The sequence below is a fragment of the Canis lupus genome, chromosome 20 (genome assembly GCF_048164855.1).
Source record: "Canis lupus baileyi chromosome 20, mCanLup2.hap1, whole genome shotgun sequence".
In the NCBI taxonomy this organism is placed as follows: Eukaryota; Metazoa; Chordata; class Mammalia; order Carnivora; family Canidae; genus Canis; species Canis lupus.
The window spans coordinates 28956852-28980441 of record NC_132857.1 but is presented as its reverse complement, the minus strand read 5'-3'; the positions used below and the strand labels follow the sequence as shown (position 1 = coordinate 28980441).

At 44.1% G+C, this 23590-nt stretch overlaps 1 protein-coding gene and 1 long non-coding RNA gene across 9 annotated transcripts in view; one reads left to right on the top strand and one right to left on the bottom strand.

Annotated features, from left to right (window-relative positions):
• LOC140612084 (uncharacterized) overlaps positions 1–13011 on the bottom strand; it is a 34526-nt gene extending 21515 nt beyond the window's left edge. Inside the window, exons 1-2 of the long non-coding RNA XR_012013396.1 lie at positions 12827–13011; positions 11104–11201 (exon numbers count right to left, since the gene is read on the bottom strand). This is a non-coding gene — a long non-coding RNA (uncharacterized lncRNA). The remainder of the gene's footprint in view (positions 1–11103; positions 11202–12826) is intronic.
• Positions 13012–13076: 65 nt separating this feature from the next.
• TEX51 (testis expressed 51) lies at positions 13077–18034 on the top strand. 8 transcript variants are annotated; one of them, XM_072788816.1, is made up of 8 exons: positions 13077–13323; positions 13423–13497; positions 13727–13816; positions 13971–14078; positions 14173–14256; positions 15395–15470; positions 15557–15665; positions 16435–16570. In XM_072788816.1, the coding sequence occupies exons 1-7, from the start codon at positions 13122–13124 to the stop codon at positions 15630–15632; spliced, it is 711 nt and encodes a 236-aa protein (XP_072644917.1). In that variant the 5' UTR covers positions 13077–13121; the 3' UTR covers positions 15633–15665; positions 16435–16570. The 8 variants fall into 8 exon arrangements, with proteins under 8 accessions (XP_072644917.1, XP_072644920.1, XP_072644916.1 ...); XM_072788819.1 differs by lacking the exon at positions 16435–16570 and adding an exon at positions 16017–16228 and having other exon boundaries at positions 14061–14078; XM_072788815.1 differs by lacking the exon at positions 16435–16570 and adding an exon at positions 16020–16228.
• Positions 18035–23590: the final 5556 nt, after the last annotated feature.

Below are 23590 nucleotides of genomic sequence, written 5' to 3'. Positions count from 1 at the left end.
GAGCTTTTCTTCTTAGAGCCACGATTTCTTAACTGTGTTGCTTTAGGCAACTTAGCCTCTCTGAGGCTGTTTTCTCATCTGTAAAATGGCAATAAGCACACGGACCTCACAGGATCATCCTAAGGGTTAAGGAAGATGCTGAGTGTGAAGAATCTGGACAGTGCCCTGCCCCAGGAGGGCTCAGTCCCCACACAGCCCAGCCCTGAACCCATGGTCCATGAAGAGAAGGGAAATTAAAGAAACACCCAGGGAGGAGAAACAGAAAATGGGGCTTGAGGAAAATGCCCCACCCAGAGAGCAAGAGCCCTGCCAGGCTTGGCTCAGATCTGGGAAATTGTAAGTGCGGCTTTATTATGTAAAGTGTATAAGTGATTTTCAGTATAATTAAGATGGATGGCTCTAATAATCCTGCAGGGCCCAATTCCAAGGCATATTACCAGGCATTTACAGGGAGTTTTGTGCACTTTGCTTCAATGAGCACAGGGCCCATTAAAGGAATGTGTGGAAGACCAAGTTCTCAAGCCAACTGCCCTGGGCCTAAGCCAGTGGAGGGGCCTTACCTCAAAGACCCAGAGGAAATGTGCAGAAGCACCATGTCCCAGGAAAGTCATCCTTAGCCCTTAGCTCTGTAGACAGAGCCATTCCTCTTTCTCCCACTCAGACATGGTACTTCATCACCCACAGGAGTCTGTTTGGGGCAAATTGTCATCTCATCACTCAGGTCAGAGATAAGAGCTTACTAAAGAAAAAACTGAGATATCAAAGGGGCAGGTATCTCTGTCCAAGATCACTCAGCTCATCAAAGCCAGAATCAAAGTCAGGTGGAAGTACCTACAGGCAACCAGGTTCAGTCTCCCTCCACCACAGGGCCTCTTCTGTAGCAGCCAGCTCACGTCCCACCGAGTCATGGCTTGATGTGTGGTGGTGTGAGCAGCTCTCGAGGCACCACTTCGTGCAATCATATCAGTCATGCTAGCAGCTGAAATCGTTATTATTCTTATTATTATCATCATTATTATTTACGGTGCTTACTATGCGCTGGACACTTTATTTTAAATAATTCCCATGAAGTCTCTATGAAATAGGCATCATTATTTTTACCCCTAGGGGGTAGATGACTTGCCCAAGCCCACATGGCTGGTTGGGGACTATTCTGAGATTCTGCCTGAATGTCTCTGACCATGGAACCCACTCAGAGCAGGGGACTCTGTGTGTTATAAAGGTGTCCTTATTTATGAAGATATGAATGATCCAAAACTACCGGCAGACAGCCGTGTTCCCTTAAGCTAGAGGAGCCCCTCTCCTCCCCTGCAGCATGTTTCCTCATGCTGTCCATTTTGGGAGCCCCCCACCCCCTCCCAGAGCCTAGCCCCACTCTTACCAAAAGGCAGGCTTGTAGATCTTCTATCCCTACTTGTGAAGGCCTCAGCTCCTCAGCCTCAGACAAACCACTCTGATCTCCCTAACCCTTGGTCCCTCCATCCTTAAAATGGACATAGCAGTGCCTACCATCCACAGCTACCAGGAGGACTGAGAGCCATGGTGTCTACAAAGCTTGATCGTTTTCTATTGCTAACCTCTCCTCCAGATCAAAATGCCAGAGAAGAGAGAAAATGTAGGAAAGAAAAGTTCAGCAGCAGACGCTTGGTCCCTTGGAAACTGACTGACGGGGCCCCCTTGCTGCACGGGGGCCTTCCAGGATGGCTACCCCAGACTTAAGCAGGGCCTAGAGGTTCCAAACTCCAGCTCCTGGGAACTGGACAGCCCACAGAGAGGGACATGGAGGGGCCAGGCTCCCGTGATACCCTGCACCCCCACACTGGGCTATGACCCACAGTGCTTGGGGAACTTATAATCTTCCTCTTTGTCCTGGCTTCTACCTCCCTGAGACCCAGAGTCACACCAAGCCCCACAGTTGTTGAACCAGGAACTGTCAGACACAGCCAGCAGCCCTCACTGTCACCTAATGCCTCCTATGGACTTAAATACCTTCAAATGTCCCCAGCCAGGATCACTTGATCAGCCTAGCGTTCCTGAGCAAGTGGAGTGTCTTAACAGGTTGTGTGGGACCATACTCAGAGAGAGCTCAAGACAAGGTTCAGATGGCCTCACCTTGCAGCTCCTCTCTGTGTGGCACCAGCAGGTCCCTCACCCTCTCTGAGCCCTCCTTTCTGCATGTATAAAATCAGGATAGCCACGCCCCATCACATGAGCTCACTCATGCATGAAGCTCTACCCAGACATCCTTCCTTTCCCTGCCTTGGTGTCTTCTGATTGAGCTACAGGGCCCTGCTGGAGGGACAGCAAGGGACAGGACAGTTACCAATATTAATTGCCCCCAAACGTTTCCTCTTTGGGGTTCCTGAGGACATGACAATTTTCTTTTTAATTGGAGAGTAATTGAATTGACAACAATTTTTGCATTAGTTTCAAGTGCACAACATAGCAATCCAACTTTTATATATTACAGAATGGTCACCACAGAAAGTCAAGTTACCATCTGTCACCCTACAAAGTCATTCCAATATTGATGGATTCCCCATGCAGTACATTACCTCCCTGTGACTTATTTATTTTATAACTGGAAGTCTGTAGCTCTGTATCAGTTTACATTCCCACCAATAGTGAACAAGTTTTCTTTTCTCCACATTTTCACCAAAACTTGTTATTTCTTGTCTTTTGGATACTAACCATTCTGACAGGTATGAGGTGATATCTCATTGTGGTTCTGATTTATATTTCCCTAATCAGTGATGATGATCAACTTTCCATGTGTCTGTTGACCACCTAGATGTCTTCTTTGAAAAAATATCTATTCAGTTTCTCTGCCCATTTTTAAATTATATTTCTTTTTTTAATCATATTTCTTTAAATACTGAGTTAAGTTCTTTATATATCATGCATCTTAACCTCTTATCAGATATATCATTTGCAAATATCTTCTCCCATTCATTAGATTGCCTTTTGATTGTTTCATTTTGATTGTTTCCTTTACTCTGCAAAACCTCTTTAGTTTGATGTAGTACCATTTGTTTATTTTTGTTTTTGTTGCCCTTGCTTGAGAAAGCAGATACAAAAAAATATATCTCTAAGACCAATGTCAAAGAGCTTACTGACTATGTGTTCTTCCAAGAGTTTTACAGTTTCAGGTCTTCCATTTAAGTCTTTAGCTCACTTTGAGTTGATTTTTGTGTATGGTATGAGATAGTGATCCAGTTGCATTCTTTTGCATGTAGCTGGCATGACAATTTTCTAGGCTAGGGCCCTGTGTGAGTTTAAAACACTTTTAAAATTCTATAAATGACTTTTGGAAATAAAGATTAACAAGCTGAAAAAGTAAAACTATTCACCCTAAGCATGGATCTTTGAGGCAGAGCGATCTGGGTTTTTATCTGCTGCCTCATCACATTGCCCATGGAAGTGACTCATAGCAAGTGCGTGTCCAATGGAGATGTTCTCCTTTGCCTTCCAGCTAGTGTGGTGATCACTGGTCACCAAGCATTGTTGCTTCCCCTCTGGGATGGGGAGACAGGTGTTGGAGAGGAGGTATTCTTAGTGGGAAAGCTGTTTCCAGCCACTTATAAAATGCCATGTTTGTAAAGTAACTACAACTTTTTAAGTGACTACATCACTGAGGTTGGAAGAAGCCATATGACTAGACTTACTTATGACTTGTGAATGGAAGCAAACTCTACAGTTTGCACTGCTAGAGCCTTTAAGTGCCCACATAAGACTTTTCTCCCTTTGGTAGGGTACCCCACAGGCCCAAAAGAGAGGCTGCTTTATCCTTCCAAAATCTGAGAGGCTATGATGAGGAGGGACCCAGTCAACCCATATGTATAAGTAACATAAAGGACAAATAAGTCTTTGTTGTTTCTTTAGGCCACTGAAAGGTGAGGGTGTGTGGTTAGAGTCCAACCTTCCTGACCTGAAGTGATATCATTACTGTAAAGATTAAATGTGATTATGTGGAAAAAGCACCTGGCTCATAGCAGAATGATAGTTGTGTCCACTTTAACCTTAAAATACAGAGGACAAAACCCCTCCTTCCATAGCAAAGAAGTCAAATACTCCCAACAGAAAGGACATTCTGATACATACTGAAATGTAGGTGAGAAGGAGCAGATTTTTTTTCCCCAAAAAGCAGCAGTGGTTGGGAAGAGAGTGAGAACATGCAGGCTCCAGGTGTGGAAAGGAGCAGGAAGGCATGAGAGCATCCTATCTCACCCTCTCCTCCATGGAGACACTTGTCTACCAACTTATAGCAACTTCATACCAGAAGATAAATCCCAAGGCTCTGGGGAATCCCTGGCTGCAGTTATGGCTAGAGAGGATGAAAAGTGGAAGGAAGAGTTTACTAGAAGCACAGGAGCACAGAGCAGGACCTGGTAGGTGGCTAACAACACTGCCCAGCTCCCAATAAGAAAAGGCAGAACTCTCCAGGCCCAGGCCCCTCCTATCCCCTCCAACTGGCTGTTGAGCCAGGTCCAGATCTGCCCCTAACAACCAGCCCTACTGAGAATCCACTCCAGGCTAGACTTCATGTCCTATGGAACATATCTACTACTGCCTAATCTTTAGTCTCCCAGGAACATAAAAATCCCAGAGGAAATAATCACCCACCTCCACCCATGAATGGTGGAAGACTCTTCATTCTATCATTTCTGTGGAGCTCCTGGCACAGCCCTCAGAAGCTGCAGGCACAGTAAATGATGTTTCCTAGACCAATGGGCAAGGCCCACAGCACCTGACAACAAGAGGAGGCTGTGAAAGGTCACCCAGCAGCTGAAAACTTGGATTCCTCTGTTGCAAGGCTCTCCCTGGTCTTAAGAAGTCTTGTCCAGCACCCACCCACAATGGCCCCACCATGCACAGCCTTCAGTGCTGGCTAGATCCTTTGCTCTGGTACCAGAGGAATCATTTTTTCAGTGTCCTGCAGGCATGAGTGCTTAAATGACTACTTCTCAGATGCAAATGTCAATGGCAGTCAGCTATTGATCTGTACTGGCTAACCCTTAGGTAAGAAACATACCCAAGTATGTACAAACGCTGTGTGCGTGTGTGTGTGCATAAGTGCGCCTGGGTTGCCACATGGCTATGCAGTTCCCAACTGGACAAAGCCTATCCTCTGGTACCTTAGCACACTGTTCTCTAGCAGAGGGATACCCATTGATTGTGCATGTCTTAAGGTGTCTGTTATGATTAAGTGCCATTCCTAGTATGCAGCACACACTTCACAGTGTTTAGTTATTATTATTTGGCAACAAGATCCATTTGCATTCAGGTTCATCCAAAGAGAAGGGTAAGGACTTAAAAGATATTGAACAGCTACATTATGTTAAGCACTTGACATACATATTCACAAAAGCCCCAGGAGATGGTGCTTTAATTATCCCCATTTTAGGATACCAAGGATCAGGGATGTGAAGAAACCATCCCAAAATACTACAACAGGGAAATGTCAAAGCAAGATATCAAACCCAGATCCAGCTCAGGAAAAGACTGCATGCACATTTATTCCCCCTGTTTTCTCATTTCCACAAAGAGGAAATACCACAGTAAACCCAGTTGATCCCCCTTCACCCCATGTCTACTGCTTCTTAGATGGTAGTGAATGGCAGTGGCCATGATGTCCATCTATTCAGGAACCTAAGCTTGTGACCCTCAGTGGGCTGACAGGGTTTGCATAATGAGTCCATTTGGAGACCCAAAACTCCTCTGTATTGAAGTTCCCAGGACTAAGGACTTTCAGGCAGGAGCAGGCCACCACCACTCTGGTTTCCTGCTCCGACTGACCCCTCTAATTCCTTCTTACAGATCCCTTAGTTATGTGTACCCACCTTTGGTCTTATGGCTATATTGTTCCCCTATTGATGAATAAGTCTGTGCTTAGTGCTCTTTGCATAGACCTGTGATACCAGAATCTCTTGTTGACATGGATTCTCCATGTCTTTCAAAGATGTCCAACATTCCTGGCATTAGCCCATGTTCCTGATTTCAGGTGTACACCATAACAGCCTCAATGGCCACCTTATCAGATAGAAGACATTCTAGTCCTCAGGATAGCCATGGCCTTCCAACAGCCAAAGGCTTTATTCTGCTCTATGCAAGCACCAAAAACCACAAAGCCATGGAGGCTGTAGTCATCCCATACCTGGAGATCCTCTATCTCTTCTCCTGCTTCCCCAGAGAAAACAAATACCCCATTTAGGAACTGGAGACTTGTCCCATCAAGACCCTTTATGACTAGCATAAATGCAGCCATTGTTTCTACCTGTCACATTTACCTTAGAATTCAGATCTATCTTTGAGACTTCTGGAAAGACCCCATTCTTTTTTTCAAAGAGCCTTATAAGAAAGAACTTACTGAAAGGAACAAAGAGAGGAGATGAGCAAGCTTGTATCAAGGGCTACTACATATAAGCATTGGAAGAAAGCAAGTAATATCAGAATTATTCCCAGAGCTTTAAACACAGACATTCTGCTTTGAACTCACGGCTGAATAAGAGCCATTTCCCCTTCTTCTATGGAGCAGTAGTTGGGGTCTTATAAGGGCAATCAGGAGAGTTCTAGGATCTCAGCAAGGAGTCAGAACCCAGTGCATCCAAAGTAGGGAAGAAGAAGCTGAGAACACTGTGTGTAGAGAGTGGCAATGGGGAGCTCACTTCCAGAGAAAGGAGCAGACACTTCATGCCAGCTGCATGAACTGTGCTTGAAGCCATGGGGGCACATCCTGAGGACTGTCCAAACTACTGACAGCAGGAGAGCCATCAGAGTTAAGACCTTGTGAAAAGGAGATGACCTGGAGAAATATTATTGTGATTGTGACCCTATATTTAAAGCAGACTGGTAAGTAAGTAAATAAATAAATAAGTAAATAAATAAATAAATAAATAAATAAATAAATAAATAAATGCAGGCTGGTAAGGTCTGGTGGAGCATGGCTTATGCTGAATTTTAATACCATTTTAAATAAATAGCAAAAAATGTGTCCCAAATCAGCACACAACTAATTACCTAATGAAAAACTTAGACATGGCCCTCAGAGAGATCAGATGATGTGGAAATCACTGTGAGATGGAGAACCCTGAATAGGCTTTATGGATACAGGAGTTCAGTGAGCATAAAATGAAAACTTGAGAGATAGATGGTGTGAGTGTAGGGTGGTAATATTGATCTGGAAAGCACAGGGCTACACTTGAAGCTTTGTCAGTTCCCATCCTGGGCCTCCACTCACTCCTCCTGGGAAGAACACATGGGTCACTAAGCCCCATTAAGCCCATGCCCATCTCTAGCTCTGAATGATTTTCTAGAAGCAGTAAGAAGATGATCAGGAGTGCTTGTCTTGCAGACCCTCTTTTCTTGATGCTTGATTGTGCAGCTACTGTCTCTAATCAGAAACAGTGGTGGATGGGGAAATGTCCTGTAGATGCTTGACCCTGCCTCCTTGAATGGAAGGACCATGGCCTCAGCCTTTCCCAGAAGAAGCATCTTACTTTAAATTCCTCTCAATTCTAATCAAAATTCTTTTGATGGTCATTAAAATTACATGAGAGGCTTCATGTAATTTTAATGTTCTCTACCAACAAGTTCTGCAGGAGAAATCCCCCTAGGCATCACCGTTGATCATTCTAAGTAGATACAACAAAGCATTTCAAGACATGAGTTTTAACCAGAAAGAAAATGAAATGAATATTTCATTTATGATGGGTCATCTAGTGAGAATTTTTTTCTAATTTTTTTCATTAAAAAAATCAAACAACGAAATCCAACCTTTTGTAAAGGCATTGACCATGCAGACACCAACCTCATGGATTTATCAAACACCCTTCAATCAAGCTTCCCTGTAACAACTGCACTGGATTTATAAGCCAATAACCTCTAAGATAGTTTTGTTGACCAACTGAGCTAATCTAGTTGTGCACTTTATGAAAATAGATGCCCTTATAATGTCCCACTTGTGCCTAGATCTCTCACTGCTACTATCCCCACAACTCAGTACCTGTGAATAAAAAGCTTGTTGGAACCGACCTCTTAGTCGGTTCCAACAGACCTCAGAACATTACAAAGCCTAGATTCAGGTCTATTCAAGCTAAAATATTAATTAGTAATGTGCTATTTTTGTATAGTAAAGAATGGAGCTGGCCTTTCTCCTTGGTTCCCAGGAGGTAACCTCTAAATCCTTGTAATTTCTGAGTGATAGGAGTGTCTTTGCTACTTATGGTGGGCTTACAGCTGACTTTATGCTAAAGTGATGATTTAGGATATGGTCTGGCCCGGCCAGAAAGACCATGTGTTTAGAGTGCTAGGATTTTGACCCAGGTAATATCAACCCAAACTCTGGGAGGATGAGGGAGATAGATGTTGAATTCAACTACAAGCCAATGATTCAATGTCTATATAATGAAACTCCAATAAAAATTGTGGACACTGAAACTCAAGTGAGGTTCCTGGAGGAGGAATGTACCAGGGTGGGTGATGTGTCCTGAAGACACAGAAGCTTTGTGTTTGTGACCTTCCTATTTGTCTCTTCATTTGGCTGTTCCCTATTTGCATCTTTTATAATAAAGCTATAATCATAAGTATAGCACTTTCCTGAGTTTTGTGAGTCTTTCTAGCAAATTATGAAACCAGGGTTGATAGTGGGAACCCCCTTATTTGTAACCAAGTCGTTAGAAGCTAAGACAGCCTGGGACCCAGAACCCGTGACTGGTGTCTGAAGTGAGGTCAGTCTAATGAAGGATGGTGCCCTTAACCTATGGTGCCCTTAACTAACTGCATTGCAGCTATGCTTCCAACTAATTTATTTTAAAAGTAAGGGGCTCTGGAGAGGCATAGTTTCATAACCCAAGTTGGTGACTAATTATGTGAAGGGAGGGGCAGGTGACATCATCATAGTTCCAAAGAGTAAATATTTGGGATTTAGAGGTGTAGTAGGCAGAATTCTGTGATGATACCCAGTATTCTTATCCCCTGGTGTCCATAACATAAGGCAGTGCTGTGAAAATAAAGGATTTCACTCCTGTGATTAGGTTATGATATACATTTGACCCTTGAACAATACAGAGATTAGAGTCACTGCCCCCTTCCAAACAATGGAAAATCCACACGTAACTTTTATCTCCCCAAAAATATAACTACTAGTAACCTACTGTTGACCTGAAGCCTGACCAATAATATAAATAGTTGGTTAACACATACTTTGTATACTATATGTATTACATACCTTATTCTTACAATAAGTTATAGAAAAGAAAATGTTAAGAAATCATAAAGAAGAGAAAGTACATTATATACATTATATATAGTATAATATATAATACTATATATAATGTATATAAATTATATATATAGTATATAATATATAATGTAGTTCAATAATATAATTGAAAAAAATTATGTTTATATATTCAAACACAGTTCAAACCCGTGTTGTCCAAGGGTCAACTCTGCAACATCAGCATTTCAGCCTTGAGAGACCCAGAGTAAAAAATCCAGGTGAGCTGTGCCCAAATTTCTGACCTATAAGACACCATGAAATGATAAATGGGTATTGTTTTAGGCCACTAATATTATGGCAATTTGTTATGAAGCAATATGTGGGGAAATCTATAGTGTAATGGAAATAGGAGGGTATCAAACAAATTTTACGAATGTCAAAGATGATCCAGTTGCAAATTCTATCCTGCCAAAGTCAGAGAATAATAGTTTAAAAGGAAAGTAATCAGAATGAGGAGGAGACATATAATCATATTCTAAGATGGGAACCTAAAAAAAAATTGTTGGGCCAAAGAAAAGATGTTTGGCCTCAAACGAAGCAGCTTGATTTCTGTCTTCAAAAACTGGATGAGCTGTTCTGTATCCTGTCTCAGGGTTATGAAACATGCCCACATTGTAGGAAGCACAAGATAAAGGTGATCTCAGAATACAGAAGGTTCTGATACCCCCAAGATGCCTAGCAATGGAAAAGACTGCCTTTATTTGGACTTCTAATTCAGCTCAAGTTCCTAATTCATTCCAGGTATACAACATACTATTGAATTAAATTAGAAGTAAGAGGAGAGGGGACCCCTGGGTGGCTCAGTGGTTTAGTGCCTGCCTTTGACCCAAGGCGTGATCCTGGAGTCCCGGAATTGAGTACCGCATCGGGCTCCCTGCATGGAGCCTGCTTCTCCGTCTGCCTGTGTCTCTGCCTCTGTGTGTGTGTCTCTCATGAATAAATAAATAAAATCTTAAAAAAAAAAGTTTTAAAAAAGAAGAGGAGAAATCAAGGCAAAATGAATAGGCAAAGAGTTGCCAGCCATAGGCAGTGGGTTGGATTAAAAGCTCCCAAATCTGTGGTCTCTGAGATTCTATGTTTAACACCACTCCAAAATGTTGGTACCACTTTAGTTGACCGACCGACAGTTGAGATGGTATTGGGCCAAGAACAAAGTGACACCTGAATCTTACCCTCAAGTTTCCCAGAGGACAAGCATAAACTAAGGGAAAGAAAGATGCAGGGGATCCCTGGGTGGCGCAGAGGTTTGGCGCCTGCCTTTGGCCCAGGATGCGATCCTGGAGACCCGGGATCGAATCCCACGTCGGGCTCCCGGTGCATGGAGCCTGCTTCTCCCTCTGCCTATGTCTCTGCCTCTCTCTCTCTCTCTGTTGTGTGACTATCATAAATAAATAAAAAAAATTAAAAAAAAAAAAAAAGAAAGAAAGATGCAGCACACTCTAGGGCTTTAGTCCCAAACCTCAGGGTAGAACTCCACCAAGTATGGCTGCATCTTACAGAATGTTCCCTTTATGTAAGCAGGGGTTTCCTGATAGCCTGATGCCAAAGCACTCTAAAGACCTACTCTGATTATTTTATCTTCAAAATAAAAGCCTGAGTATTAAACATCACCACCTCTATTTTGAGAAAAGACTATTTCTGCAAGGGAAAAGCAGAAGAGGGCAAATGAGACCTAAGCAAATCAGAAAAGAAACCCAGTGCCTAGAGGAGGCTGACCAAAGCAACCTGCTCCAGGCCCTTCTTCACCCAAGGAGAGCCAAATAGTTTAGACTGCTTATCATTCTGGGGTGTCCCTCAACAGTCACTACAGAAGTTCTCCTCACCTCTCTGCAAGGCTAGATTCTCCGTTTCCTGAATTCCGTGTTATTATCTTGCTTGCTTGCTTTGCTCATTTAGTTGGAGCACATCCTCCAATAGTTTTCTGAGAAGAGGTAATAGAAGCTAATTTTAAACATTCATTATCTAGATGAAATAGTCTTCTTCCTCCTTGACTGATGTTTTCCCTCAGTATGGAGTTCTAAAATGGATATATTTTTCTCAGAATATGAAAGTATTTCTCCATTGTCTACTACTTTCCTATATTGCTCTCATGAGAAGCCTGAAGTCATTCTGATTATTGTACATGGTGTATTTTTGCTCTGTGCTTTGGTGTGTTTTTTCTTATTCCTAGCCCTGGATACCAACTCAGTGGGCCCCTTCAATATGGAAACTCAGGTCTTTATAAAATGTCTTCCTTGTATCATTCCTGTCAATCCTCTGTTCTCATACCGGCTGGGCAGAGCTCCCTCACAAGTGATGACAAGCATTGGAAGCTTCTGGCTTGCATGCTATCCAGGGTATCAGGGGAGGGACCACTGCTTTTCCCAGCCCTGACTCCAGAGAATCAGGGCCTTCCTTTCCAGAGCCAGAGCATGCCCTGAGTAGAAAAAAGTATGCTAATTCCTTAACCCTGAAACTATCCCAAATCATTGGGAAAGGAACAGCTGTACAGTACTCAGAATCACACTCTCATCTCAGAGCCCATCTGACAGAATTTACCAATTCAACTGCTATTTCTTTGGGCAAATCTTGATGCCCATCCTCCAAACACCTCTCCCGATAAGATAAAATTCTTCTCTGTATACACTTCCTACTCAATTTCTATCATAAATAATTTCCCCTTGATTTTCTCTGTCCTTTCTTTCTGAAATTTGTATTAGCTAAATATTGGACTTCATGGATTGGTTCTTTAATGTTAACTTTTCATTCTTATTTCTCGTCTCTTTCTTTCTTTCTGTACCTCTGTCTGGGAGATATCTGAAACTTTGTCTTCTATGGAATTTTTTAAATTCCTGCTATCATATTTTTAATCTCCAATAACTCTTTCTTATTCTATTTTTCCTTTACATAGCAGCCTCTTCTTGTCTGGAGAAAGCAATGATTTATTTAAGTTCTAAGTTTTCTTCTGCTTCCCCCCCATATCTTTGTACCCTTTCTTTTTCCTGCTATTTTTAATCACTTTTGTTTTGAATTCCTGCTATTGTTTTGTGTTTGTGGTGGGGGGGGGTGTTTAGTTTATTATTCATGTAAGAAGTATTCTTCAAATGCCTGGTGGCTTTCAGCTGCTCATAATCCAGCCCAAGGTATTCAGAAGCTGGTTGGAAGCATGGCATGGAAGGACAAAGCTTACCAGCTAAGCAGTGACAAATATCCCACTGGCTTTTTCTTTACTCAAGCGTAAGGAGTTTGCTTTTCTTCAATGCACATTGCACATAAGAACTACTGACCCAAAGATGACTTCTCTCTCTGTACATCCAAGCACAGGCTGGAATTCTGTCTACAGCCTGTCTATACTGTGATAAGAATAGCTAAGTCCCTCTGGCCTGGACAGGCACAAGACAGTGGCTAGTTTATATGTGCCACAAAAAAGATGTATGTTCCATAAGCTCCCCCTTGGCTGACCATCTCTATGTGGAAAAGTGATTCAGGTTCTTTACACAACTAATCCTCTCTCTGTGCTACTCCCTCCTAACCTCTCAAATTTCAGCCTGTTGAACTATTTCTTACATGGTAAATGCTATCAGGAGAGCTGACCATCAGCCACAACACTGCACAGCCATTTCTCTGATCCTCACATTCTCCCTGAGTACATCAGTGACCTCATCTTCAGAGGAAGATATTGAAGCCTTGAATTGGGTCTGACACCAAAGACTAGTTTTGTACCATAACTGGCCTTCACTTTACCCTGCAGAATTTACTTTGTTCTGTAAAGAGAATGTGGTTTCCAGGGGGAAGGAGTATCATCATTCCGTGTGGAACTGCTAGGCAGGGTGTTAAGGACACAGAGGGAAGACCCCAGAAGATGCTGCTTCTCCTGCTTGGGTGTCTCCTGCCCCCCACCAATGGGAAAAGCTGCCTCCACTGCTGGCCAGAACTGTCCCCATTGATAGACTATGATCTGCAGATCCTTTGGGGCACCCCAGGGCCACCTGCAGAGCTCTCCCAAAGTGTCCACTCCCTATTCCTGAAGAGAGATCGTGTCTTCCTAGAACCCCAATATCTTGGTGAGGCACAGCCTAGACACCAGGGATCAAGGCTGGCCCCTTTACCAAGGCTGGGATCTTATACCTCCAACTGCCCTTCACCCCACATCCCATTCTCAGATCAGGACCATATGGAGGAAGCAACAGCCAAATTATTCAATCATATAGATGAAACCATCAAGAAGTTTCGAGATGGTGAGGAAGCCCCAGGCCTGTGTTGACAAAGTCCAGTTCCCCAAGGCACTCCCAGAGGGCTTGCTGTCTTGGGGTGGGGATGTGTGGGGAAGAGTGGCAAGAGACCCAGCATCTGTATTCTCTATGCAGCTTCTGTTTGAAGAACTGGCTTGGATTCCCTACCTTGAGTTACATAATTGTTTCCACCTCTAAAATGTGGGTGATGAGAGTACCCTTCTCTTCTACTCAGATAAACCATCACTTCTGGAAGAGATTCGTATCCAGAAACAGGTGTTTACTGACAGGCTGAATAAGATATCTGAAGAGCTGAAGGAGAGGGGTGAGAGATGGAGCTGGCCCCTGCCCACCACCCATCCCTTCACCTCACCCAGGACTGAGGGGAGCAGAGTGCAGTCTGCAGTCCCTGTCATGTCCCTCCCCAGGAATCCTTACCCTTGCCCACATACTGGGTGTCTGTTCGTACCTTTTCCCAGCTCCCTTTCTTGATGATACCCCAACCCTTCCTAGCTCTGTCTGCCTCCCCCAGCACCTCAGTTTCTCTACCATCTCACCCTCCTGGGCAGCCTGCAACAAGACCTGTGGTGAGTATGTATGGGGACATGGGAGCAGGGGGAGGGGATGAGAGGTTAGGGGCACATGGCCTTGGCTAAGGCTGCTGCCGATCTCTTCTCACAGACCTACACTCCACACTAGAAGTTATCAACTGTGCCAACTGCAAGATACATTCCCTTATCTGCAAAGACCCCACTCTCTGCCCAGGTCAGTGGCAGCCAGCCATCCTGCCTCCAGCCTGCACCCATTCCTTGCTGGGTCATTGCTGTCTCTCTCTGGATTATCTTCCTCCTCTGCCAAACCCCAAGCTCTCCTTGCTCTCCATCCTCACCAGAGAACATAGCACCTCCTGGGATTTCTTAATGCTGTATGTCCATCTTCAGTGATATAAAGCCACCTGCCCCTAGGACATCTCCCTTGGAAGTCCCCCTGGTCCTCAAAGCCAACATGCTTGTAAGCATATTTCAAACTCAACTCTCCCATCCCCAATCTGCTCTTCCATCAGGGCCTCTCTCAGCAAATGGCAACCTTAAGCCCTAAGCCTCCTAAACTAGGAAATTTCCTCCCTCATATGCAATACATGCAATCACCAAATCTTCTTAAACAATTCTTAAATGTGTTGCCATATTTTCATTGCAATATCCACCATTATTCTTCAGACATCCTCACTTCTCATCTAGATTATGCCAGCATCTCTCAACTGGCTTCTGTGCCCCTTCTTGGCCACATCTTACTCAACAACCAAAGAACTTCCTCAAGGAGAAAATCTACTTATGACACTTACTATTTGTAGCCCAATTGCCCACCAGATAAAGCCCACCTCTTCTGAAGGCCTTGTGTGAATAGCTCCTGATCACTTGCCCCCTGACTTCCCCAGCCACACTGAGCTTCTGACATGCTGCACATACATACATACAGCTTCATGCTTCTATCCTTAAACATTCGGTGTCCTCTGCCTGGAGCACAGTTTTGTGCTTGACTGTGGGACTGGAATTGAATTTATACTTGTCTTTCAAAGTCCAGCCAGAAGTCTCATTTCCTAAGAAGGTTTCCCTGACCAGCTCTCACCCCATGAGGCTCATCAGCCTTCCTCCTGGCAACTTTTCCTCTGTTCTCTCCTGCTCTTCTTCCCTTGGACACCACACCATAATTGTTTGTTGACCTCCTAGGGAGCAGGGACCATGTTTCACTTGTCTCTAAATATATGCCAGGCACACAGTAGGTAATCAGTGTTTGCAAACAAATGACTGAATGGACAAATAAAAGGAGGAAAGAATGTAGCCTCTCTGGGCTCAGATGGCTCTCATTGCTCCCCAAAAACCTGGCTACCCCTTTTACACCCCAGACAGGACCAGGAGTACCGTCACGTGGGTTGTAAGCCTTGGCATTATTCTGCTTCTGGCAGCCATAGCTGGAAGTGGGTGAGTGACTCTCCAAGCCCCAGTATCCCCAAGGAAGACACACCTACTCCTTAACTGATCCATCTCCACCCTGTTTCCTGGCCCAGATGGTACATTTTCTGGCGTGAGAAGAGAAAGGAAGCAGAAAAGGTGCTGGGAAAGGAGACCCCTGCCAGAATGTAGGTCTCCCGAGGAGGAAAAGCTGCAAGTAGCAAGGTTAGAGGCCCCAACTCTGATTCTCAGGGTCTGACATCCAGAGCAGAGTGGATTCAAGGCTGGGGCTCAGGAGACCCCAACCCCCCTTAATGTGAGCACACACCCAGGAACAGGGGCCCAGGACATAGTGGCAGCAAAGCTCCACAAGGTGGCCTCCACCCATAGCTCTACTTGTCTCTCTGTAGACCTTCTCCCCACCATGGGCCACTATGCTCCCTGATCTGTATAGACAGCCAACATGGCCCTCCTGCTCTCTGCTCCTGGTTAGGTTCAGCCAGCAGGAGTTCAGAGGGACAGACACAAGGGCATACAGAAGGTCCGGGTTGAAATGCCCTGCTTCTTCTCTCTCAGCAGGAACTCAGCAGTTCAGTGTTCTGAACGGAGATCACCCAGTTGCTGTCAGGAAGCTATCTCATCTCTGAGTTCCAGTAACTGTCCTTTCCCTGACCCCCTCCAATCTGGGGTGGTAGCAGTTATGTGGCAAAGAGACCACACTCTGTCTTGTGGTTTCCCTATACCCATGCCTTGCAAATACTTTTCAGTAAAACACCTTCCTCCCATTCTGATGGGCTGTAGCATCTGCTTCCTGCCTGGAAAGACACAGCTGGCACCGAGATCCTCCCGATACTGTCATAAAGGGGCTCATTCCCTCTTTTCACCCTCCCTCTGCTGGCCCACCACCCTTCCTGTCCTGAAGTGCCCCTCTCCTACTGCTCTGGCTCCAGCAGTGGTATCTCCACAGGCTCAGTCTGGCCTCATCTACTTCCAGCACCAGAGATGAAGACAGAGATGGCTTGGGTCCCTATGTCCAGGTATTGAACAGAGACGATGAGAGGCCAGCTCATAGCTCAGGGACTGGCAGAGGAACAGACATCAGAAAACAGACTTCAAATCACATTAACAGCAGACCTTTCTCCATCCTGGCCAAGATGCCCACCCTAGGAACACCCAGGTCCCCGGTGAATCTGGTACTGCTAGCAATGACACTTCCTTGACTCTGCCTCTGGTAGTGGAGTGGAGGAGGGGAGGGAGGGCAGGGGTTTGCCTCCTCCTCCTCCATCCCTATGTCCTTTTCCTTGTCTGAACCCAAGGCTGCCAGATTAAATGGAACTTCTGAGTCCTCCAGGCACAGCTCTTCCCTTTCCCCTCAACCTTGTGCCCTTCCTCACTGGTACTCCCAGACTCTTGTCCTTGGATCAGGCTCTGCTCTGATGGGACCTATCCAACAGCTTTTCAGCCACTGCCAGCACCAGAGCCCTGGTCAGCAGGTCAAACCCTGGGTGCTGAAAAGAAGCAAGTCTGGGACCAGAGCTAAGGACCAGTATCCCAGAACCTGGACTCGAGTCCTGGTTCTGATGCTAAGGTTGTAGGCTCCCCCTTGTGAATCTGTTCCCCCATCTAAGCATGCAGGGAGGATGTCAAACTTCAACCAGGTTGTTGTGCCCTGACCCTGGAGCCCACTAGGTTCACATTTGCCATCTTACATTTGCTCATGCTATAGGTCAAAATGTAATGTTCTCATCTCTTTCCCTCACCTCCAGTCCCTTGAAATCCTGCCAGGACCCACAGCCCACCTCCTGAAATAAGACATCTTGTCTCTGTAGGTCTTGCCAGTACCCCTTCTTCCAGAGCTAGCACCTAGGCTGGAAGTGAGCTGACTCTATAGAACCACCCTGCCATAAGGGCCACTCCTTTGGTGGTGGTGGTGGTGGGTGAGGGTGGGGACTGCAAGAGACTGAGGCAAGATGCATATAGGCCATAAACCAACCAGGACAGGGAGCACAATGGCTAAGGGCAGCTGTGGGACCCCAGCCATAAGTATCTCCATCCCCAGCCAGAGGGATCCAGGAAGCCCCCCACCCCATAAGGTGGGGTCTTCAACTGTGAGAAGTCATGGAAGGTAGGAAGGGAGGGAGAACTGTTTTCATTAAGAGTTCAGTGTTGCAGAAGAGCAGAGATATGAGAGGCTTTGATAGGTTCAGGCAACTTCAAGAAATGTGATACGGCTGGATGGGGCCCACAGAGGTACCCAGGCTCAAAGGGAACAAGGCGGGCTAGGGGGAAGTAGTGGATGGTTTTGCCAGTGGCAGACCTGAGTCCCAGGGAGAGGACAGGGATCCAGAGAGGGGTAGGGTATCTGTGCCCAGGCAGATGTGGCTCCACATGTTGGAAATTGAGATATCCCCGCATCCAGCCCCACAGACACTCCTTGCTTCACAAAACTGAGGAAGGGACGCCTGGGTGGCTCAGAAGTTGAGTGTCTGCCTTTGACTCAGGGCGTGATCCTGGGATTCAGGATCAAGTCCCACAACGGGCTCCCTGCATGGAGCCTGCTTCTCCCTCTGCCTGTGTCTCTGCCTCTCTCTCTGTGTCTCTCATGAATAAATAAATAAAATCTTAAAAAAGAAAAAAAAAACTGAGGAAGTGTCCATAGATGTAAAGTTTCTGGAGAAAGCATAAAGACATAGCTATAGAAGCAGTAGAAATGGACCAAGCAGTAGAAATAGACCTCCAGGAAACTGTGATTCTGTGTCTGTGAAAGCTGGCTGCCACCCACGACAGAGGAAAAGCCGGGCTTTCATGGTGGTGATATTGTTTTCCTATTTATATTTAAACTGGGACTTAAACCATTACTTCAAAAGTATCCAGAGCAACTATTTTCTGATGCATGCAGTGAAAATAGAAAATCCTGAGTATAATTTATGAGTTTGTGTGTCTGTATGTGTATATCTCTTATCAACAGATTTTTTTTTTAATAATTTGAGGGTATATTTGCATGAAAAGTAGATACTGAGTTCCGCTAGAGTAGAAAAATTAAGGAATTTTAAGTCAGGTCAAAATATAGACTCTGGAGGACTTTATGCTTCCAGCTATGACAGAGCAGCTTTTAACACACCAGCGCTGCCACCAAGGGCAACCAAAAATAAAATACATCAAAAGAGCAAAACAAAACATAAAGTCTGTTTAAGGCATCAGATCCCTAATTTGTCCGAGGTCCCAAAGGGAAGTAGAGCTCTCTGTGGTGAGCTGCTGCCCTGCAGTGAGCTTCCCCTCTGCACTTCTGGGCTTCAGCAGCAGAGGTTAAGAAGCTTAGGGGAGCTGTCAGATGCCTCTGTTGGCTTCTGCCAACACAGCTTTTAGCAATATCATGGGCCGAAGAGACAAAATGTGAAGTTCTACCTTGCCAAGATAAAACGTGAGAGAAACCTGAAAGTACAGAAGTGCAGAAAAGGACACAAATGGATTGCATCTGTTTGTCTCCATCCTCTCAGGAGTGTTCCTGTTCTTAACCAGCACAGACCCAAAGACAAAGAAATCAAACAGGAAATTTCTGAAATCAATTTATCAGAGATTTGCATGCTAGGGAAATAAAAATTAGAGTTGGTGACCTACATACGAACACAAGTTTTAATAAATACCCCAAGGTAGTGGTTGGTGATAACCTAGTACACCAGAGGCAGACAAATCCTTATAGAGCATGGAGCCCAGCCTCAAGGTAACACAGCCTCTGACAAAATTAAAGAGACCTATTCTTATTCTATATCTATCACTGCTGGAGGATAGAGTAAACATTTTCTAAAGGAAAATTATATCTAAAGTCACTACCATGTTTCATTTACAATATTCAGTATTCAAATATATATTATTAAGCATGCCAAAACAGAATCAAGAGAAAAATCAGACAATAAAAAAAAAACCTACAACCGATCCAGATATCAGTTATCTGATAAAAATTTTAAAATATGTGTGATTAATGCATCAAAAAATATTCTTTGCAGCTTTATTGATAAAAATGACACAATTAACATTGTGTTAGTTTAAGGAGGTAAAATGTGTTGATTTGATATACTTACAAAATTGCAGAATGCCTACCTATAGCATTAACTACCATCTCCATCACATCACATAATTACCATCTTTTTGTTTTCTGGTGAGAATATTAAAGATTTGCTCTGTCAGGAACTGTCAAGTATATAATATAGTATTATTAATACCACCATGCTATACATTATGTCTCCAGAATTTATTTGTCTTATAACTAGAAATTTATACCCATTGATCAATATCTCCCATTTCCCCCACCCACCCACAACCCCTGGCAACTTGCATTCTATTCTGTTTCTATGAGTTTGGGTTTTTTAGATTTCATACATAAGGTATTCATATGGTATTTGTCTTTCTCTGACTTATTTCCCTTAGCATAATGCCTTCAAGACTCATCCGTGTTGTTGGAAATGGCAGGTTTCCTTCTTTCTCATGGTTGCATAACATGAATATTCATGTTATATATACATATATTATTATATTTTAACATATTTTATTATTATGTTACATTATATTATCATCATTTATCCATTCATCCGTTGACATTTAGGTTGATTCCATGTTTTGGTTGTTGTGAATAATGCTGCAATGAACAGAAAGGGTAGATATCTTCTCAAAAGCTTGTTTTCATTCCCTTTAGATATATATTCAACTCCAAAATCTCTGTCTGGTTCTTTTACATGTTTTCCTATCTCTTTGTTGAATTTCTTGTTCTGTTCTCATATTGTTTTCCTAAGGGTGGGGGATGACTTCGTCACAGCACCAACATGTATGTAATCTTTGGTGACCACACCAGAAGTCCACAGAGGCTGCATGTGCTTTGGCACCTTCAGTGTACCTCCACATCCAGCGCTTCCAGGTCCAGATGATGTTACTCATTCAGAATTATTTATTTATTTATTTATTTATTTATTTATTTTTATTCATGACAGAGACAGAGAGAGAGGCAGAGAGAGAAGCAGGCTCCACGCAGGGAGCCTGATGTGGGGCTCGATCCTGGGACTCCAGGATCAGGCCCTGGGCTGAAGGCAGCGCTGAGCCACCTGGACTGCCCCTGAGAACTATTTAATACCCAGCCATAGGGCAGCCCCAGTGGCTCAGAGGTTTAGCACCGCCTTTGGCCCAGGATGTGATCCTGGAGACCCTGGGATCGAGTCCCATGTCGGGCTCCTGCATGGAGTCTGCTTTTCTCTCTGCCTCTCTCTCTCTCTCTCTCTCTCTCTCTTTCTCTGTGTGTGTGTGTCTAATAAGTAAATAAAATAAAATCTTAAAAAAAAAACCCAGCCATAAAAAAGAATGAAATTTTGCCATTTGCAACAACATGGATTTATCTAGAGAACATAATCTAAGTGAAATAAGTCAGAGAAAAACAAGTACATATGATCTCATTCATACGAGGAATTTAAGAAACAAAACAAACAAGGAAAAAAGACAATCCAAGAAATAGACTCTTAACTCTAGAGAATAAACTGATGGTTACCAGGGGGGAGGTCGGTGGGAGGATGAATGAAATAGATGATGGGAGTCAAGGAGGGCACTTGTGATGAGCACCAGATGTTGAATGAAATTGTTGAATCACTATATGCTACATCTGAAACTAGTATCACACTGTATGTTAACCACTCTGGAATTATGATAAAAGAAGATTTCACTTAATCATTTAAAAATAAGTAAATAGGGACAGCCCGGGTGGCTCCATGGCTTAGCGCTGCCTTTGGCCCAGGGCATGATCCTGGAGACCCAGGATCAAGTCCCATGTCAGGCTCCCTGCATGGAGCTTGCTTCCCCCTCTGCCTGCGTCTCTGCCTCTCTCTCTCCCTGTGTATCTCTCATGGATGAATAAATAAAATCTTTAAATAAATAAATAAATAGATGTCAGAAGTAATAGAGAGAGAGAGATTTAATATGTGTTTTTCAACAAATGCTGCTGAGCAATTGGTCACCCATAGGCAAAAATGAGCCTGGACTTAAGTCTCACACATTATAAAGAATATGAACTCAAAGTGTATCGAAGGATTAAATGTAAAACATAAAACATAAAATAGGGGGAAGTCTCCAGAATCTGGAATTGGACAAAGAATCCTTGGATAACATCAAAAGCACAATGTATGAGAGGAAAAAAAACATAAATTGAACTTTATCAAAATGAAAACTGTCACCCGTAAAAGACCTTGTGAAAAGGGTGAAACAAGCTACAAACTGGAAGGAAATATGTGCAAACTACACATCTGACACAGGGCTAATGTCTAGAATATATAAAGAATTCTTAAAACTCAGCAGTAAACATCAATCCTATTAGAAACTGTCCAAAGACATGGAAAGATTTTTCATGGAGGATAAATAAGGGCCAAATAAGCATGTGAAAAGATACTCAGCATCATTAAGCACAAAGAAAACACCAGCAATAGTGGCAGTGGGGTATCAGGGGACACACTGATACCAACAGTACCAGGTGCCGGGGGGCGGTGGGGGGGAGGCAGGGGGCAAGTGGATCTCATAGGATCTGGTAGAGAAGATGTGACTGTGCTGCCACTCCACATGGGGCAGGGAGGACAGGGGTGTACACACCACCACCCCAGAATCCACAGGTTTCTGAGCTGTTCCCCTGTCAGGACTCCAGAGTGGCATTCCTTCTGGCCAGTGGACAGAATCTTACAGGCATTCCTGCCAACAAGTAGCGGAGTCATGGTCGAAGGGCTTTTTCAGAATCTGCCTGTGTTCTTACGTATTTTGGAGCCTGACTGGTCAGTCCAGAGCAAACCAGACAAGAGCCTGAGCTCCTAGCATGGTTGCCTTCCACTCTTCTCTCAGTCACCAGCAACACCTGCTGTCACTGCCCTGGCTGAAGTTCCCATAAAAGCTCCTGGTTTTCCAAATCTGCCACATGCTCCCATACCTCCTATCTGTGGTCACACTGAGCCTCTCCCTCAAGAAAACACATCTCCCATATGCCCTGGCTCTATCACACACCTGCCAGAGACTCTGCTGGGCAGGAGGAAGCTGTCTGACATTTTTCTCATTTCTAGTCTATGCAAAGCTTATCACTTTATCTCATTTGCCTGTACCAACATGGAGTAAGCATTATAATCCTCTCTTTGCAGATAAAGAAACTGAGCCTCGGTGAGGTTGTTACTTACCCAGGCACATCTTTTTTCCAAAGAGCATTTCAGACTTTTCCACACATTCCTGAAACTGAAAAGTAAATCTGAGGACCTGAGGACTAAGGAGAAGTGTTACCCTCCTCCCCCACATTTCCACCACTGTAGTCATAGTGCACTGCCTCTGTAGGTGGTCATTTTTATGAACACTTTCATAAGAATGAAATCTGGCCATCCCCTATGTTCCCTTTCTTCTGTCATTGCTTGGTCTGCAATGGAATATGCCACTTAAGCATGTCATATTCTCTTCTAAATCAATTTTCCCATGTCTTTTTTAATCATTTATTGAGCACCTTCAATTTCCAGGCACTATGCTGCATTGTATAAATCATTCCTGGCCTTCAACATAACCCATAGAAAAGGTTATTTTCCCTTTAGATGCCAGACCCCAGCTTTGTTCCTGTCAGCTAGCACACTATAGTGTGGACATGTGTGGGTGGCATGTATTGGCATATACACCCTCAGAATGCACAAGATTCAGAGATGTCATATCTCAGGCCCAGACCCAGAAAGATTAAAAAGCCAAAGGTGTCCCAGTTGGCTCATGAGCCAAGATTTGAACCCAGGCCCATCCACCTTCAAAGGTCCCATACCAAAATTTCCTCCTCCTGTCCTCACTTCAGGGTAAAGCAGCTGCATGCAAGGAGGCTAGGAAGAGAACCAAACAGACGCAGAGGCAATTTGAAAGAAGAGAATCTTAACATAAAAGAGGTGACTTACTGGGAAATGAATATATAGGGCCAATCCTTTTTTTTTTTTTTTTTAAGATTTTATTTATTTATTCATGAGAGACAAAGAGAGATTGAGGCAGAAACACAGTCAGAGGGAGAAGCAGGCTCCATGCAGGACTCAATCTGGGACTCCAGGATCGCTCCCTGACGGGAAGGCAGATGCTTAACCACTGAGACAGCCAGGCTTCCCACAGGGCCAATCCTGTCAGAG